We start from the raw sequence: 17,703 nt of genomic DNA, 5'->3' as shown, positions 1-17,703 counted from the left end.
AGCAATGAACAATAAAAGTACAATAAATACTTACCTATCAACAACTGAATCTAAAAAACAAAATAAATGAACAAGCAGAACAAAAACAGAGAGCACTTGGACAGTTGTCAATGGGAGGGGAGTTCGGTGAAAAGAAGTGAAGGGATTAAGAAGTATAAACTGGTTGTGATAGAACAGTCATGGGAAAGTAAAGTAAAACTAGGAAATACAATCCACAATATTCTAATAATGATGTATGGTGACAGATGGGTGCAAGATTTATCAAGATGATCACTTAGTAAGTTATTTAATGTCTAACCCCTGGCGTGTACACCTGAAACAAATATTGGGTTGGTTAAATAGTCCATACAGTTTTTTTCCAGAATATAATAAGACATTTTTCATTTTCACCACTAATTTTATTGATTTGGATAATTTTTTAGTATGTTAGCTACCTCCTGCTATCAGCTTCTGGTAGGTACAGGCCAGTGGTGCTACTAAACATCTTCCTGTGCATAAGACAGCCTGACAGCAAGAATATTTGGCTAAAATGTCAAGAGTACAAAGAAACTTTGCTAACGACTTTTGACACATTTGATCAGTTATGGTGTCTTCCCCATACACTGCACAAATCTTTTTTTGTGCTTCAGTTGCATTTTTACATTGCTTGAAAAAATAATGTATAATACACCAAAAATGTTGCATACTTTCTCCCAAAATTCAAATTTAAAATGGTGCACCATTTTAATATCCTCGGTTATGTAAACTCAGACTGATAATGACAGCTGTCACAATACAATCTAACGAAAAGATATTTTATCTTTTTAACTATTTTATTGTTGTTCAAGTAAGTTGTCTGCATTTACCCTCCAAAACTCCCCCTGGGCCATCCTCACCACCCTCCACTGATTCCACCCACCCTAGGTTTTGTCCACTGTCCTTTATACCTGTTCCTGAAGACCCTTCCCCCCTTTCCCTTCATTATCCCCTCCCACTGCCCTTCTGGTACTGTCAGATTGTTTTTAATTTCAATGTTTCCAGTTATATTCAGCTTGCTGTTTGTTTTGTTGTTAGGTTCCATTTAAAGGTAAGATCATATGGTATTTGTCTTTCACTGCCTGGATTATTTTATGTAGCATAATGCTCTCCAGGTCCACTGATTCTGGTGCAAAAGGTAGGAGATCCTTCTTTCTTTCTGCTGCATAGAATTCCATTGTGTAAATGGATCATAGGTTTTTGATCCATTCATTTACTCATGGACACTCAGGTTGCTTCCAGCACTTGGCTATTGTAAATTCTGCTGCTATGAACATTGGGGCGCACAAGTTCTTAAGGATTGGTGTTTCAGGGTTCTTAGGATATAATCCTAGCAGTGGAATTGCCAGATCAAAAAGCAGTTCCATTTTTAGTTTTCTCAGGAAATTCCATAGTTTTCCACAGTGCTTGCACAGTCTGCATTCCACCAATAGTGAGCTAGGGTTCCCTTTTATCCACAGCCTCTCCAATACTTATTTACTGACTTGTTTATGATGGTGTGAAGAGGTCTCTCGTGGTTTTAATTTGCATCTCTCTGATGGCTAGTGATGCTGAGCTTCTTTTCATATATCTCTAAGCCCTCTGTATGTCCTCCTTGGAGAAGTGTCTGTTCAGGTCTTTCGCCCAGTTTTTAATTGGGTTGTTTGTCTTCCTGGTGTGGAGTTGTGTGAGTCTTTACATATTTTGAAAATCAAATCCTTGCCTGAGATATCATTGGCAAATATGTTTTCCCATACAGTTGGTTCTCTTTTAATTTTAATATTGTTTTCTTTAGCCAGGCAGAACCTTTTTATTTGGATGAGGTCCTATTTGTTTATTTTTTACTTGATGTCCCTTGTTCTAGGGGACATATTGGTGAAAATATGGCTGCGTGGAATATCTGACATTTTCCTGCTTATGTTTTCCTCTGGGACTTTTATGGTGTCCCAACTTGTATTTAAGTCTTTTATTAACCTTGAATTTATTTTTGTATATGATGTAAGTTGGTTATCAAGTTTCATTTTTTAACATGTAGCTGTCCAGATCTCACAACACCATTTGTTGAAGAGGCTATTTTTACTCCATGTTACACTTCTGCACCTTTTGTTAAATATTAATTGAACACAGAGTCTTGAGTTTATTTCTGGGATGTCTATTCTGTTCCATTGGCCTATGTGTCTGTTCTTATGCCAGTACCAGACTGTTTTGATTACAGAGGCCTTGTAATAGACTTTGATATCAGGTATTGTGATCCCTCTACTTTGTTCTTCTTTCTCAAAGTTGCTGAAGCTATTCAGGGTTATCTATGGTTCCATATAAATTTTTGAAATGTTTGTTCTATGTCTGTGAAATATGTCATTGGTACTTTAATAGGAATTGCATTGAATCTATAGATTGCCTTGGGTAGTATGGACATTTTGATGATGTTAATTCTTCCAATCCATGAACATGGTACATGCTTCCATTTGTGTGTTCCTTAATTTCTTTCTTCAGTGTTGTGTAGTTTTTTTAGTACAGGTCTTTTACCTCCTTGGTTGGGTTTATTCCTAGGCACATTCTTTTTCTTGTTGCTATACCAAATGTGATTTTTTTCCTGATTTCTGTTTCTGACATTTCATTGTTGGTGTACAAAAATGCCTTTGATTTCTGAATATTGATTTTGTATCCCACTGTTTTGCCAAATTCACTTATTAGGTTGAGTATTTTTTATGGTCAAATCTATAGGATTTTCTATGTTCACTACCATGTTATCTGAAAACAATGACAGTTTTCCTTCCTCCTGTCCAATTTGGATACCTTTTATTTCTTTTCCTTGATTGTTGTGGCTATGACTTCCAATACTATGTTGAATAGGAGTGATGATAGTAGACATCTTTGTCTTGCTCCTGATCTTACTGGGAAAGCTCTAAGATTTTGTACATTGAGTATGATGTTGGCTGTAGGTGTCTCATATATGGCTTTTATTATACAGAGGAATGCTCCCACTGCTTCCACTTTGCTGATTGTTTTATCATAAATGGGTGCAGTACCTCATCAAATGCTTTTTCTTCATCTATTGATATGATCATGTGATTTTTGTCTTTCCATTTGTTTATGTGATATATTACAGTTATTGATTTGTGAATATTGTACCACTCTTGCATCCTTGGGATGAATCCCACTTGAACATGGTGTATGATATTTTTAACATATTGCTTGATACAGTTAGCCAATATGCTGTTGAGGATTTTAGCATCTATTTTCATCAGCGATATTAGTCAGTAGTTTTCTTTCTTTTTTATGTCTTTATCTGGTTTTGGGATTAGGATGATGCTGGTTTCGTAAAACGAGTTTGGGAGTCTTCTGTCTCCTTAAATGTTTTGGAATAGTCTGTGAAGGATAGGGGTTAGCTCTTGCTTAAATGTTTTGTAAAATTGTCCTGTGAAACCATCTGGTCCAGGGCTTTTGTGTGTTGGGAGGTTTTTTTTATTACTGCTTCAATTTCATTGGCTGTTATTGATTTCTTCAGGCTTTCTGCTTCTAATTGATTTAGTTTTGGAAGATTATATTTTTCTAGAAATTTGTCCATTTCACCCAGGTTTTAAAATTTCTTGGTATATTGTTGTTTGTAGTATTTTGTTGCAATGCTTTCTATCACTGTGGTATCAGTTGTAATCTCTCCTCCTTCATTTCTAATTGTATTTGGGTACCCTCTCTTTTTTTCTTGTTGAGTCTGCTTAATGGCATGTTGATTTTGTTTATCTTTACAAAGAACCAGCTCCTGGATTTATTGATCCTTCAATTTGTGCTTTTAGTCTCTATGTCATTTAATTCTGCTCTGATCTTGGTTATTTCCTTCCTTCTGCTTGCTCTGGGCTGTCTTTCCTGTTGCTTCTCAACTTCTTGTAGGTGTAGGGTTAGACTGTTCATTTGAAATGTTTCTAATTATTTTAGGTAGGACTGTATATCACTATGAGCTTCCCTCTCAGGACTGCCTTCACTGTGTCCCATTAGTTTTGGATTGTTGTGACTTCATTTTTATTTGTTTCTAGAAGCTTTTTGACTTCTTCCTTGATCTCATTCATTGATTTCTTCCATTGACTCATTCCAAATCATTCATTTGACCCATTCCAAGTCATTCATTTTGGAATGACTTCCAAATCATTCATTTGATTTCTTCCATTGACCCATTCATTGTTTAATAGCATGCTATTCAATCTCCATGCATTTGAGTGTGTTTGAGTTTTTTCCTTGAGGTTGGATTCTAGTTTCAGTTCCTTATGGTCAGAAAAAATGCTTGATATGATTTTAATTTTCTTGAATTTGTTGAGGCTTGTTTTGCATCCTATCCTGTGGTCTGTCTTTGAAAATGTTCCATGTGCATTTGAAAAGAATGTATATTTAGCTTCTTTGGAATGAAAGGCTCTCTCTATATATCAGTTAGGTTCATTTGATCTAGGACACTGTTCAATCCCACAATATCTTTGTTGATAAAAAATGCACCATTTTAAAATTCACCAAATTTTTAAAATGCATGCTGATATGACAGCTGTCACAATGCAACGTAACAAAAACTTTTTGAATGAAGTCAAACACAGCTAAGCTCTACTAGACCCATCGTATGGAAAAAATGTAATGAAATTTTAGGCCAACCCAATATAATAATATATGTCAACTGTAATTAAAAAATTTAAAAATGATTAAAAAAAAGAGACAGTGAATCAAAAACATACCTAAATCTCTACTGAATTTGGAAGTAGAGGCAAGTTGAAAGATAAAAAAGAAGAAAATAGGAGATAACAAAATAAACAGACAGGATGGGAGAGTGGGGAATAGTAGGGAGAGAGAAGGAAGACAAGGTTGAAGGGAATGAGGGAGAATATGAATGAATATGGCAAAAGACAACAACTGGGAGTATGTGGAGAAAAAACAGGAGCATTAAACATTTAATTTTAAATAGTTCACAGTGTACAACCCTCCCCCCAACCTACAACTTGATCTATCCAAACATTCATTAGTGTCTACTATATATATGAGAGAGGCCCCCGCCCCAGAAAACAAAATTTATAAAAAAATTGTGTACTTATTCTTACATGTTTAAACTTTCATCATTTTTGAAGTAGTCTCCCTTTGATGCAATACACCTATCAAGATATTTTTTCCACTGCTCAAAACAGTTTTTGACCTCATCAATTTTCATGCCTTTTAGTGCTACTGTTTTTTATTTCACCTGTTCCACATCAGCAAAATGTTTCCCTTTGAGGACTTTTATCATACAGGGAAACAAAAATAAAGTTTTTCAGGGGGAGGGGAGTAAACAGGTAAATAAGGGGGGTGGGGCATGGAGGTCATGTTGTTTTGGGTCAAAAACTGTTGACTGCTCAGTGCAGTGTGGGCAGATGTGCTTGTAAATCACCCATCATCAAAATGGGCAAACACATTCAAAGAGTCTTCAAAAAATTCAACTGAACACGCATGCAGCCTCTCACAACACCAGCTGGCACACCAATATAAATGGATTCTTAGAACAGGGGAAGCCTGTATTACAAGGGGCCTGCCCTGCAGAAGATAATTCCAGTTTTTTTGGGGGGGTGCCCCCTCATACACAGAAATAGTTTGTGTGACTGACATGGGATAAATTGTAGGAAAGAGGCAAAATTCCACATCTGTAAAGACAGGAAGCCAAAAGAACATCCATGGGAGGTAAGAGTACAGCAGAGTAGGAACTGAGACCACGAGGTGAGCATCACATTTTTGCAGAAACTTCTACAGCATATTTGATAAGAAATATGAGACAACTTTATTTAAATTTCAAAAGATAAAGCAACCTGTGCTTTAGCAACTGCATTAAATACATTTGTATCTTTATAAATATATAAATATATATGTATTTATAGGTATATTCATTTGCACATAGTTTAAAAACAAAAATTCTTTATCCAAATTTGATTTGTTAAAATAAATTTTCCCTCTTTCATTTTCACATTGTAAACATTTAAGTTTCTCAACTTTGCTCTTTTCTCCAGGGAGCTAATAATCAGTGTAATTTCTGGTTTATCTTTGAGACCACAGATCCTCAGAATTAGTAATTGCTAGTGAAAGTAATCTCAGAAAGATTTAAAAAAGGTACTTGAGCTCTATCACCTATAGAGGACAGAACATTATGATTTAGAAGGCCTGCCAGACAACATTCACAAGAATACAACAGGTCTAGTGTAGAGGCAGTACAGTAAGTTACAACCGTAATTTTTCTTATCTATATTCTTTTTTTTTCTGCCTTTTATTTTTTCTCTTACTAGATAATGTGTGTATATTTTTAATTATTGTCCAAATACAGTTGTTTGCATTTTCCCCCAACCAGTGCCCCTTACCGCACCCATCCTCACCTCCCACCCTCAATCCTGCCCCCCTTTGGCTTTGTCCATGTGTCTTTTATACATATTCCTTGAGGATGCTTCCCCTTTTTGTCCCCTTATCCCTTCACCACACTTCTGCTTACTGTCAGTTTGTTCTTTAATTCAATGTCTCTGGTTATAATTTGCTTGCTTGTTTGCTTTGTTGATTAGGTTCTACTTATAGGTGACATCATATGATATTTGTCTTTCGCTGCCTGGCTAATTTCACTTAGCATAATGCTCTCCAGATCCATCCATGCTCTCATGAGGGAAAGGAGCTCCTTATTTCTTTCTACCGAATAGTATTCCACTGTATAAATGTACAGTAGGTTTTTGATCCACTCATTTGATCCACTTATTTGATCCACCACTCATATGATGGGCACTTAGCCACAGCAATTTTGAGAAAGAACAACAAAGTAAAAAGGATCACAATACCTGATATCAAAGTATATTACAAAGCCTTGCTACTGGCTTTGTAATCAAAGCAGTCTGGTACTGGCATAAGAACAGACATATCGATCAATGGAACAGAATAAAGAGCCCAGAAATTAACCCAAGTCTCTATGATTAATTAATATTTGACAAATGGGGTAGAAGCATAAAATGGGATACAAATAGCCTCTTCAACAAATGATATTGGGAGAACTGGACAGCTACATGCAAAAAAAAAAAAAAATGAAACTTCACCACCAACTTATACCATGACAAAAATAAACTCAAGGTACATAAAAGACTTAAATATAAGTTGCAACACCATAAAAGTCTTAGAGGAGAACATAGGCAGGAAAACCTCAGATATTCCACACAGCAATATTCTCACCAATACATCCCCTAGAGCAAGGGACATAAATGAAAGAATAAACAAATGGGACTTAAAATAAAAAGCTTCTGCATGGCTAAAGAAAACAACAGCAAAATGAAAAGGGAACCAACTGTATGGGAAATATATTTGCAAATGATACCTCAGACAAGGGTTTGATCTTCCTTTTCTATTTTCTATAATAAAACCATCCTTCAAAGTGTTTATTTGTAACAAAGAAGTCTCTTAAGTTATCTGGATAAAAGAATCCTAGTATGTCCTTTGACTCTAACCTGTATCAAAAAAATCTGTCTTTTTAATTGTTCGTCCCACTTAACCATAAAAGCTTTAGGTGTTTCCATCCTTAATGCACACAGGTAAAATAAGCTGATTTTTCTGATAGCTTATCTTAAAAATCATGTATGTAAGTTTAAAAATGGATTAATTGGATTTCACCACAATAAGAAATTCTCCACTTCCAAAAAGAATGCTAAGAGGATGAAAAGATAAGCCACTGATAGGATAAAATGTTTGTAAATCACATACATGAAAAAGGACTTGTATCTGGCATATATAAAGAATTCTCAGACTCATTAATAAGAAAACAAAGAAGTGTACACTTTACCAAACAAGATACATTAATGGCAAATAAACACGGTAAAAGATGCTCAGCATCATTAAATATTAGGGAAATACAAATTAAATCCACATGAGATATCCCTATACTACAATCAGAATGTCTGAAATAAAAAATACTGCCCATACTAACTGTTGTCAAGGATATAAAGAAACAGAATTTCTTATAAACTACTGGTGAAAATGCAAAATGGTACAATCATTTTGAAAAAAAGTTTGGTGGTTTCCCAAAGTTCAACACACACCTATTATATGATTCCAGGGATTCCACTCCTAAATAAAAGGCAAGAGAAAAGAAAGCATATGCCCATACAAATATCTGTGATGAATGTTAATAGCTACTTTGTTTGTAACAGCCAAAACCTGAAAACAACCTAAATGGTCATTGACAGATATACAGGTAAACAAAGTGTAATATATCCACACAATAAAATACTATTGGGCAATAAGAAGGAATAAACTTATGAAACATCCAATGAGAATGAATTTCAAAATAATTATGCTGAGTGAAGAAATCATATTGTACCAAAAATACACACTATATGGTTTTATTTAAATAAAGCTCTAGAAAATGCAAATTAATAGGGACAGAAATAAAATCACTGTTTGCCTAAAAATGGGGTAAAAATGGGAAGAAAGGATTACAAAACTCAAGAAAATTTGTTAAGTGATGGATGTATGTTATTATCTCCATGGTGGGGATGGTTTCACAGCTATACACACATGTCAAGACTTGGCAAGCCATACCCTTTAAACATGTACAGCTTATTGCATGAAAGTTAAAAATTTTTAAAAAGAAAAGGATTCTGTATTTTCAAAATCAATACAGAGCAATGATATATGAAATTTTTAAGAGGTTTTATGGGAAGAAAAATAAATGTGTAAAGATTATTCATATAGGCACTTATACACCAGAATAATCCAAACTATGGAACTGTAATAATGATATGTTTACTGGGCTACTAATGACAAGTCAATGATGTCAGAATAGACCAGTTCATTATCCTGTGGGCAGGATAATGCAAATCATAAAGAACAATTTAAAGATTACTTTTGGAAACTATGTAGCTACCATTAAGTAGGAGATACTCCAACATGGTGCAAAAAATGAAATTCAAAAAGGAAAAGCAAGGATAGGTAAACCAAATGAAATTCTGTATCATTCTCTTCTTTTGTATCTACAGAAAGTACTGTAACAAATTTTGATGGAAAGTTATCTTGCTATGTATTTCTAAAAGAACAACAAGAAACTCCAGATAAATTAAAATTTCAATTTATTTTATTACTGACTGTTTTTGTCATTCATTTCTCAGGAAAATTTCTGTGTATCAAAGAACACAATCAACAGTAAAAAAGCAACCAGTTGCTTTTCTTCCTGTTTCCAGTTCTGTATCTAAAGAGCTTGGAAAGTTATACTCTGGTTTCTCTTCAGATTGTATAAATTTTTCGCCTTTTTAAAGAGCTTAAAAAGTTGCCACTCATCCTAACAATGACCAAAAAGAAGCTTAAAAAGCTCTTTTTGAATGAATATATATATATATTTGAATACACACACACACACACACACACACACACACACATAGTCACAGTCCCATTTTTCTTTTCATAGGGGTATGTCTCCATGTTAATTCATAGAGATTTGTCCTAGATCAGGCTGCTATAACAAAATACCAGAGATTAGATGCCTATCATTATCTTCTGGGAAGTCTGTTGTTAATAAGTCTTAAACATGAAACCTAGAGCTCAGGTAATAACTATGTATGGGGTCAGCGGGGTACTAGACTTATGGGATCACTTTGTAAGTTATATAAATGTCTAACCACTAAGCTGTACACCTGAAACTAATATTATGTCAATTGTTTACTATAATTAAAATATTTTTAATTTTTTTTAAAAGAAACTTAGAGCTCAAAATTTAACTCACCAGTATTGAAAACAATGTTCTGTGAATATTTTCATATTCTGCATACTCAGGGCTTTTTGGGCACAGAGCACTGGCTCATTATTTAAAGGAAGTTTGAATCAGACACATGTCTTAGAAGTGAATACATATATGTTATTGTACATGAACATAGAAAAAACTGGAAGCAAACACAACACACTTATAATTCTAAATATCTGAAGGCTCAAGGATGAAAGCACAGTTATGGGGTTACCTGGAAAGGAGGCAATGGCAATTATTAACTTTTGCTTTAAACATTGATTTGTTTCAGCAGTTGATAGGCACAATATTATCACACATGTCAGGAATCATCAGTTTCCCTATCCTCTTTCTAATGTAAAATATTTGGTTCATAAAATTATACTTTTTTATGGATATAATGAGTTGTCCAAAATATATAAAGAATGCATAGTCCATAATAAAAGTTTCCATGCATAATACCATGTTAGCTGATAATTACCAGTTAGATATTGGTAAGTGTATGCCACCATTTCTAATCTCTCATAAGAAAGGTACACAAATTATATGTAAAAATTATGAGGGCAAGTATAATTTAAAATAACAAAAATTAAGTCTATTTAATGAATTCCCAGAGACAAAACACTTCAAAAACATACTGGTACAGCATTAAATGCTTACCCAAATTTCAGCAGAATTTTCCAAACCAGCCCTAACCCATTCTGAACATGCTTCCATACAACATCTTCTTTGTCCTTCTCTGTGATTAAAATTAGGGATTAGTCTTAAGCTCTTAATATCAACATTATATTTCATATAAAAACCTCAAAAATATGTTATAACTCTTTACCAGTTCCACCAGTTTCTAGCTATGTGACCTTGGACAAGTTATACTTAACATCTCTGTACCTCAGTTTCTGCTTCTACAAAATGGAAATCATAAAAAAAAACTTTATGAAATTTGTTATGACAATTAAATGACTTAACATTTGTATTTAGAAAAGTGATTCACATAATAACCACTATAAGAATGTCGGGATGGGAGTAAAAGGCAGAAAACTGTACTTGAACAACAATTAAAATAAAAAAAAAAAGAATGTTTGGAAAAGTAAATAAAAATAAATTAATAGAGAACAGAGTAATGGGTTTTTGACTTCTGAAAATATTTCTAGCATTTGGTGCCCAGGGAATCTTAAGCACTTCTTCCAAATCTGAACTTTATTTGACTTTATACTCAAAGCCTACAGTATTTTTCTCCTCACTTCTTTTCCTGTGAGCATTAAAACATCTAACAGTCAAGAAACAAACAACAAAAGATAAATTGCACTTCATCAAAATTAAAAGCACTTCAAGAAACACAATCAAGAAAGCAAAAAGACAACTCACAGAATGGGAGAAAATAATTGCAAGTAATATATCTAATTAGGGGTTATTCTACAGATACAACTCAACAATAAAAAGAAAAATAACTAAATTTAAAAATCAGCAAAGGATTTGAAAGCTATTCCTCCAAAGATACACAAATGATTAAATACATAAAAAAACATTCAGCATTGTTAGTCACTAGGGAAACACAAATCAAAATCATAGTAAGCCCTGGCCAGTGTAGCTCAGTTGGTTGGACATCATCTTGCAAACCAGGAGGTATAAAGGTTCAATTCCCAGTCAGAGCACATGCCTAGGTTTTGCAGGTTCAGTCCCCAGTCAGAGCGTATAGAAAGGCAACTGGTTGATGTTTCTGTCTTACATTGATGTTTGTCTCCCCTTCTTTTTCCCTCCCTTCTCCTCTCTCTAAAATCAATAAGCATGTCTTTGAGGATTAAAATAAAACACAATGAAACATTACTTCATACCCACCAGGCTGGCCATATTAAAAACAAAAAAGGACATAACTAATGTTGGCCAGGATATGGAAAAGGTGGATCATTCATATATTGCTAGAGGAAATGTAAATGTAAAACAGTGTAGCTGCTTTAAAAAAACAGTTTGGCAGTTTCTCAAAAAAGTTAAATATAGAGTTACTAAATAACCCAACAATCCCAAGTCTAGGTATATACCAAAAAGAACTGAAAGCAGGTATCACACAGCAACTTGTACACAAATATTTACAAAAACATTATTTGCAACAGCCAAAAAGCAGAAACAAATCAAATGTCCATCAATGGATGGATGATAAAATATGGTATATGCATAGAGTATATTAGCCATAAAATATAGCCATTAGCCATATTTCTGATATGTGCTACAACATAGATGAACTTTGAACAAAGGCCAAAAGAGTTAATCACAGATAGAGTAAAACTCTGACATTCCACATTTTACATTCAATTGTTGTGACCCTGCCCTATGGACATTGAAGTTCTGGGACATGAAATACTTATTTTGTGTGGTATACTTATTGGAAGGTAAAGTATAGACATCACTTAACAAAGAGTAAAAACAAGCTATTCAGATTTCATATCTCAATGAGGCTCTATTGTTCCATAGCTCTAGTTCTCCAGAATCTTTTTACATATTCTAAATGTAAAAAAAATCCTTCTCAGGAGAAAAAGGCATTTAAAAGTATGCTAATTCCCTATAGAATTGTACAACTGAAATCCATATAATTGTATTAACCACTATCACCTGAATAAACTCAATAAAATTTTTCTTTTTAATAAATCTTTTATTTATTTACTTATTTTTAGAGAAAGGGGAAGGGAGAGAGAAAGAGAGGGAGAGAAACATCAAAGTGTGGTTGCCTCTCGCATACCCCCAGGTGGTGACCTGGCCCACAACCCAGGCATGTGCCCTGTCTGGGAATCAAACCAGTGACCCTTTGGTTCGCAGGCTGGCACTTAATTCACTGAGTCACACCAGCCAGGGCTCAACAAAATTTCTTTTAAAATTGCTGGTAATAGAAGTAAACAAAACTAAAGTTTTGAATAAAATTAAAAGGTTAATCTGAAGAAAATGAAAACACTGACTCAAAAAGATATCTACACTCCCAACCCATATTCATTGCAGCATTATTTAAAATAGCCAGATATGGAAACAACCTAAGTATCCACAGATGAATGAATAAAGAAAAGGCGGATTTTATTATTTTTAACAACATGAGAGACACCTTGAGGGCATTATGCTAAATGAAATAAACTAAAGAAAAACAAATACCCAAATACTATATGATATCACTTATACTTGGAATCTAAAACCAAAGCAAAACAAACAAGTTCACTGATACATAGAATAGATTGCTAGCTAAAAGAGGTTGGGGGTAGGGGGTAGGCAAAATGGGTCATGGCAGGTCAAAGGGACAAACTTCTAGTTTTAAAATAAGCAAGTCCTAGGGATCTAAGAATAATGACTATAGTTAATAATATAGCATTATATATTTCAAAAGTTACTAAGAGAGTAGATCTTAGAAGACATTGAAATTAAGAACAAACTGACAGTAACCAGAGGGAAGGTGGGAGAGGATCATGCGGGGAAAAGGCAGAAGGGTTTTCAGGAACATCTATAAAGGACACATGGATAAAAGCAAAACAGGGTAGGATCAAGGGTAGTAAATGGGGATGGCTGGGGTAGGGGGTAGTAATGAGGGGTTGAACAACAATAAAAAAAGTTTAAAATATAATAGATAAAATGATATAAAAAATGTTCTCATCAAAAGAAAAAATGATAACTATATATGGTGATAGATGTTAAATGGACTTATTGTAGAGATTATTTTGCAGTATATGCAAATATCTAATCATTATGCTATATACCTGAAACCAATATAATGTTATATGGCAATTATAACTCAATTAAAAAATTGAAAGGAGAATGATAAATCTGACTTTCTTAATAGATTAGATATGTAATATAAATCAGACCATCATAGCTCTATGTACACAGACATGAGAAAGTTTTCTGGGAACTGTCTCAGCCAGTGAGTATCCCCAACAGTGTTCTGCTTCGCAAGTAAGAAATTGAGCTTTAAGTAGTTTAAAAGGCAGTAGGATAAGGAAAGGCAAATACTCACAAAAAACAAGTTTATGAAGAAAGCCAGGAGAATCTACAAATATTTTCATGTTCACCTTGGATTTACTCCTAGCAAATATCAAGAGTCTCCTGTGTGAGATTCCTCTGAGGGAAGAGATTCACTGCCAAATGGTCTGGATGTATTAGAAATCCAGATTAAAAGGAGGCCAAGTAATGGGTTTGCATTACAATTCTTTCACTCCTTAATTATGTAAGTATAAATTCACATATGGTTACATATTTAGTAAAAAAACTATATACTTTTCTGTAAAAAAAGCAATATTGGATTTTAATTCTTATTTCTGTTTTTTTTTCTGCTGTTTTCTCTCATGCATATGGACCAAAATTTTTATACTACTACAGAAATTGAATGGATCAACTAAATTAAGCAGCAGCCAAGATAAATTTATACAAAAAGCAGTATATGAGTATACTTATATGGAAGGGGTGGTAAAAAAATTACTAATTACATTTAGCAATAAAACCTAGTTAACTTAAACTATAAGTTTATATCTAAGTTGGAAAATATAGATAAGAACTGACCTAAATTTTCATTTTATAATTTTATTTTTTCCCTTGGTGAATAAAACTGTAAGAGAGAATTATTAAAATATTTATATAGAAGCAGTCCAAGTTCCCATCAGTAATTGAGTGGATATTACAAAAAAAAGCTGTGGTACATTTATACAATGAATACTACATGGCTATAAAAAAACAAGGAACTCTTACCTTTTGCAACAGCAAGAATGGACCTGGAGAGTATTATACTAAGTGAAATAAGCCAGTCAGAGAAAGACAAATACCATATGATCTCACTTATATGTGGAATCTAATGAACAAAATAAACTGATGAACAAATAGAAACAGAGGCGTGGAACCATGGAACAGACTGACAGCTGTCAGACAGGAGGGTTGTGGGGGAGGGACTAGATGAAAGAAGGTGAAGGGAATAGCTAAAGAACATTTATGCATAGCCCATAAACACAGAAAACAATGTAGTAATGGGCAGACGGGAGCCAGGGCTGGGTGGAGGTGAGCAAAGGGGAGGGGAATGGGGACATCTGTAATGGTGTCAACAATAAAAATAAAGTTAAAAATAATAAAATAAATTTTAAGACATACTACTGGTTTACCTGTTTGGGCAGTCGAAACAAGGAATTCTTATAGAAAATGTCCTTAGCCTGGCTCCATGTACCATCGATGATGATGATTGTGGAAGGATAAATAGGAGAGTCTAATACAAATTCTTCCAAATTAGCAGCTTCGGCCCCTGGATATAATATTAATGTACCAGACTTCCGACAAACCATTGAAAGTTCAGGATCTCTAAAACATTTTTTTAAAAAGAAATCTTTATTACTTTGTAGGTTAACAAAAGTTTCATTGAACTTCATTCAAAAATACAGATAAAAATACATATCAAAGCATTTTTGGACTGGAGATGTAATAATAAATGAGATAGCCTCTGTCTACCAGAAACAAAATAAGCTTGAGGGGAAAGGAGACAAGTTAAAAAATCAATTAAACACAAACAGCATCTTCTTCAAACCAGTAAAAGGCATCTACAAAAATGTACTGCCAATATATTTAACAATGTTCTCTGAGATTGGGATCAAGGTAGAGATGTTGTCTTTTACCACTCCTGATTCACATTAGACTGAAGGTCCAATTATTACAATAAGGCAAGAAAAAAATAATTAAAGGCATAAAGATCTGAAAGGAAGAAGTATAAATGACCCTATTTGCATATGAGAATGCTACTTACACAGAAAGACCTAAAAACAATTTCTACAACTGAAAAATCAATTTAGAAAGTCACTGGATACAAGGCTTGATATGTAAAACCCAGTGTTTTCTTACATAATAGAGGCAAAAAATTAAAAGTAAGTATTTTTAAATTCCATTTATAAAGAATGCCAAAAGTAATATGTCTCATAATCATTTTCCTATAGTTATATCACATACTCTAAGATAAGCTTAAATTAATAATTACCAAATTAATATTAAGTCAATAGTCTTAATGAGCTTTAGTTTAAAATCCATCATTGTATAATAATTTACTGAGTAAGCACTATATTAGGCACCATGGCAAAAAACTGAACTAGTTAATACAAGAGCTCAAAATAGGATGAGCTATTTGGAAAAGTGTCAAACTTCTCATCCCCAAGCACATTCATGAAGGGGTTAGATAGCCAGATAGTTTCCAATTTTACCACCATAGATGCTCATCATTTTTGCAATAGAATAACATAGATCCAAGATGGCAGATTAGATGGAACTTTGTTCCACCTATATATCACACCCACCCAAGAATTATAGAGAAACTATTGTTATAAAGAGCCTCTGTGTGAAAGAAGTGTCACAATGTAAATGATGTGGCTGCTCCCCATGTTATGAGCTCTGAATCTCACTTGTATTCTCAATAAAAAGGCAAAATTCCCAATAGCAGCACCTCTGGGCAAGGCAATGCAAAATCTACAAAAGAAAATTCTGTATGAGAAAAGTGTGCCTAATCAACAGTTTCAGAGAACAGAAAAAATGATTATATAAAGTTCTAACATTATATTATTTTTATAACATGAAGCTAAATTACACAAGGAAGCTAAAAAATAACACAGGAAAGAAAAAGCTTAATCAATTCCCTAGGTTTCCTGCTAGTACAAGCCTTACTTTGCATTTTCATAAGTGAACTGAAAAAAGAAATCTCCATATTTTCAAGAGAAATTAAATTTTGCATCTAAAAATATATGTAACTATGTAGGCAGGATCAAAGCAATTTGTAAAGCCTTTATGAGTGGATAGAAAAGCAACAAAGATTATTCAAAGGTATAAAAATACTTGTAGAGAAATTTAAATATATATATTTGTATATATTTATGATAATGGTTATGTAATAGAATGTGAAATAAGATCCAAGAACACTACAGATCTGTTCATGAAGATATCAACTAATGGCTGCTACACATAAATATACTGGGTCTCATCAAAAAAATATTTTAAATATGACAAAAGGTGTTTTATCCTTAAAATATATATATGATGTGCCTATAACTAAATATAGTAGTAGTTACTCACTGTATCTTATGAAAGCTTTAATGGACTAAAAATAGATATGTGTTTACTTATATAAATGTATATCATATATAAAATAAAAAAAGAAAAAACTAAACTAAAACTAATAAAGTACCCCACCATCCTGAAAAAAAACAAAATAAACAGTAAAGATACATGTCCTTTAGGCTCAACATATATTAGTATGGAATTCAGGTAATGCCATCATTCCTTTGTTTATTCCACTTTGGTCTCTTGTGGGGAGGTGTTTTTGTTTATGTTTTGCTTTGTCTTGTATTATTTTGAGAGAAAAGGCAAAACTTAAATTTTGGGGCTACTTCCAATGTACCTTGTTCTAGGTCTAAATAAGTTTTAAAAAATCATATTTAAAAATTTATGTGGAAAAATTTATTTTAAATTACCTTTCTTCACTGAAGCGACGACCAATCTTGACTCTACATTTGTCCTGAGGGAGGCATGCTGCCAGTAGAGGAACTGTCCGTAACACTCTGCTTTCCTTTAATTAAAAAATTAACTAAAATGTACATTTTTACTCAGAAAAACACACTTTAAAAACTTTTATGATAAATATTTGATTCACAGCATTATACATAATTTTCATAAATCTTTTACTACAGACCACAATGTCATTTAAATATATATATATATATATATATATATTCATCCTGACTGGTGTGCCTCACTTGGTTCAGTGTTGTCCCACAAAGCAAAAGGCTGCAGGTTCAATTCCAGGTCAGGATACATGACTGGGTTGTGGGCTCAATCTCAGTCAGAGCGTGTACAAGAGACAACAGATTGATGTTTCTCTCTTGCATCAACATTTCTCTCCCTTTCTCCCTCTCTTTACCTCTTTCTAAAATTAAATAAATAAATAAAATCTGTAAAAAAACACTATAGTTTCCCTGATATCTCAGTAGTAA

The 17,703-nt window shown here is 33.5% G+C and overlaps 1 protein-coding gene across 1 annotated transcript in view; it reads right to left on the bottom strand.

Moving 5' to 3' along the window:
* The window catches only part of LOC114508265 (tRNA-uridine aminocarboxypropyltransferase 2), a 124,945-nt gene that overhangs the window by 39,363 nt on the left and 67,879 nt on the right, over positions 1–17,703 (bottom strand). The window contains exons 3-4 of the mRNA XM_028526244.2: positions 17,185–17,279; positions 14,845–15,037 (exon numbers count right to left, since the gene is read on the bottom strand). Of these exons, the coding sequence (XP_028382045.1) occupies positions 14,845–15,037; positions 17,185–17,279 (288 nt within the window). The remainder of the gene's footprint in view (positions 1–14,844; positions 15,038–17,184; positions 17,280–17,703) is intronic.

This window comes from Phyllostomus discolor, chromosome 3 (assembly GCF_004126475.2).
Source record: "Phyllostomus discolor isolate MPI-MPIP mPhyDis1 chromosome 3, mPhyDis1.pri.v3, whole genome shotgun sequence".
NCBI classification, from domain to species: domain Eukaryota; kingdom Metazoa; phylum Chordata; class Mammalia; order Chiroptera; family Phyllostomidae; genus Phyllostomus; species Phyllostomus discolor.
This window is presented reverse-complemented; position numbering and strand designations above follow the sequence as displayed.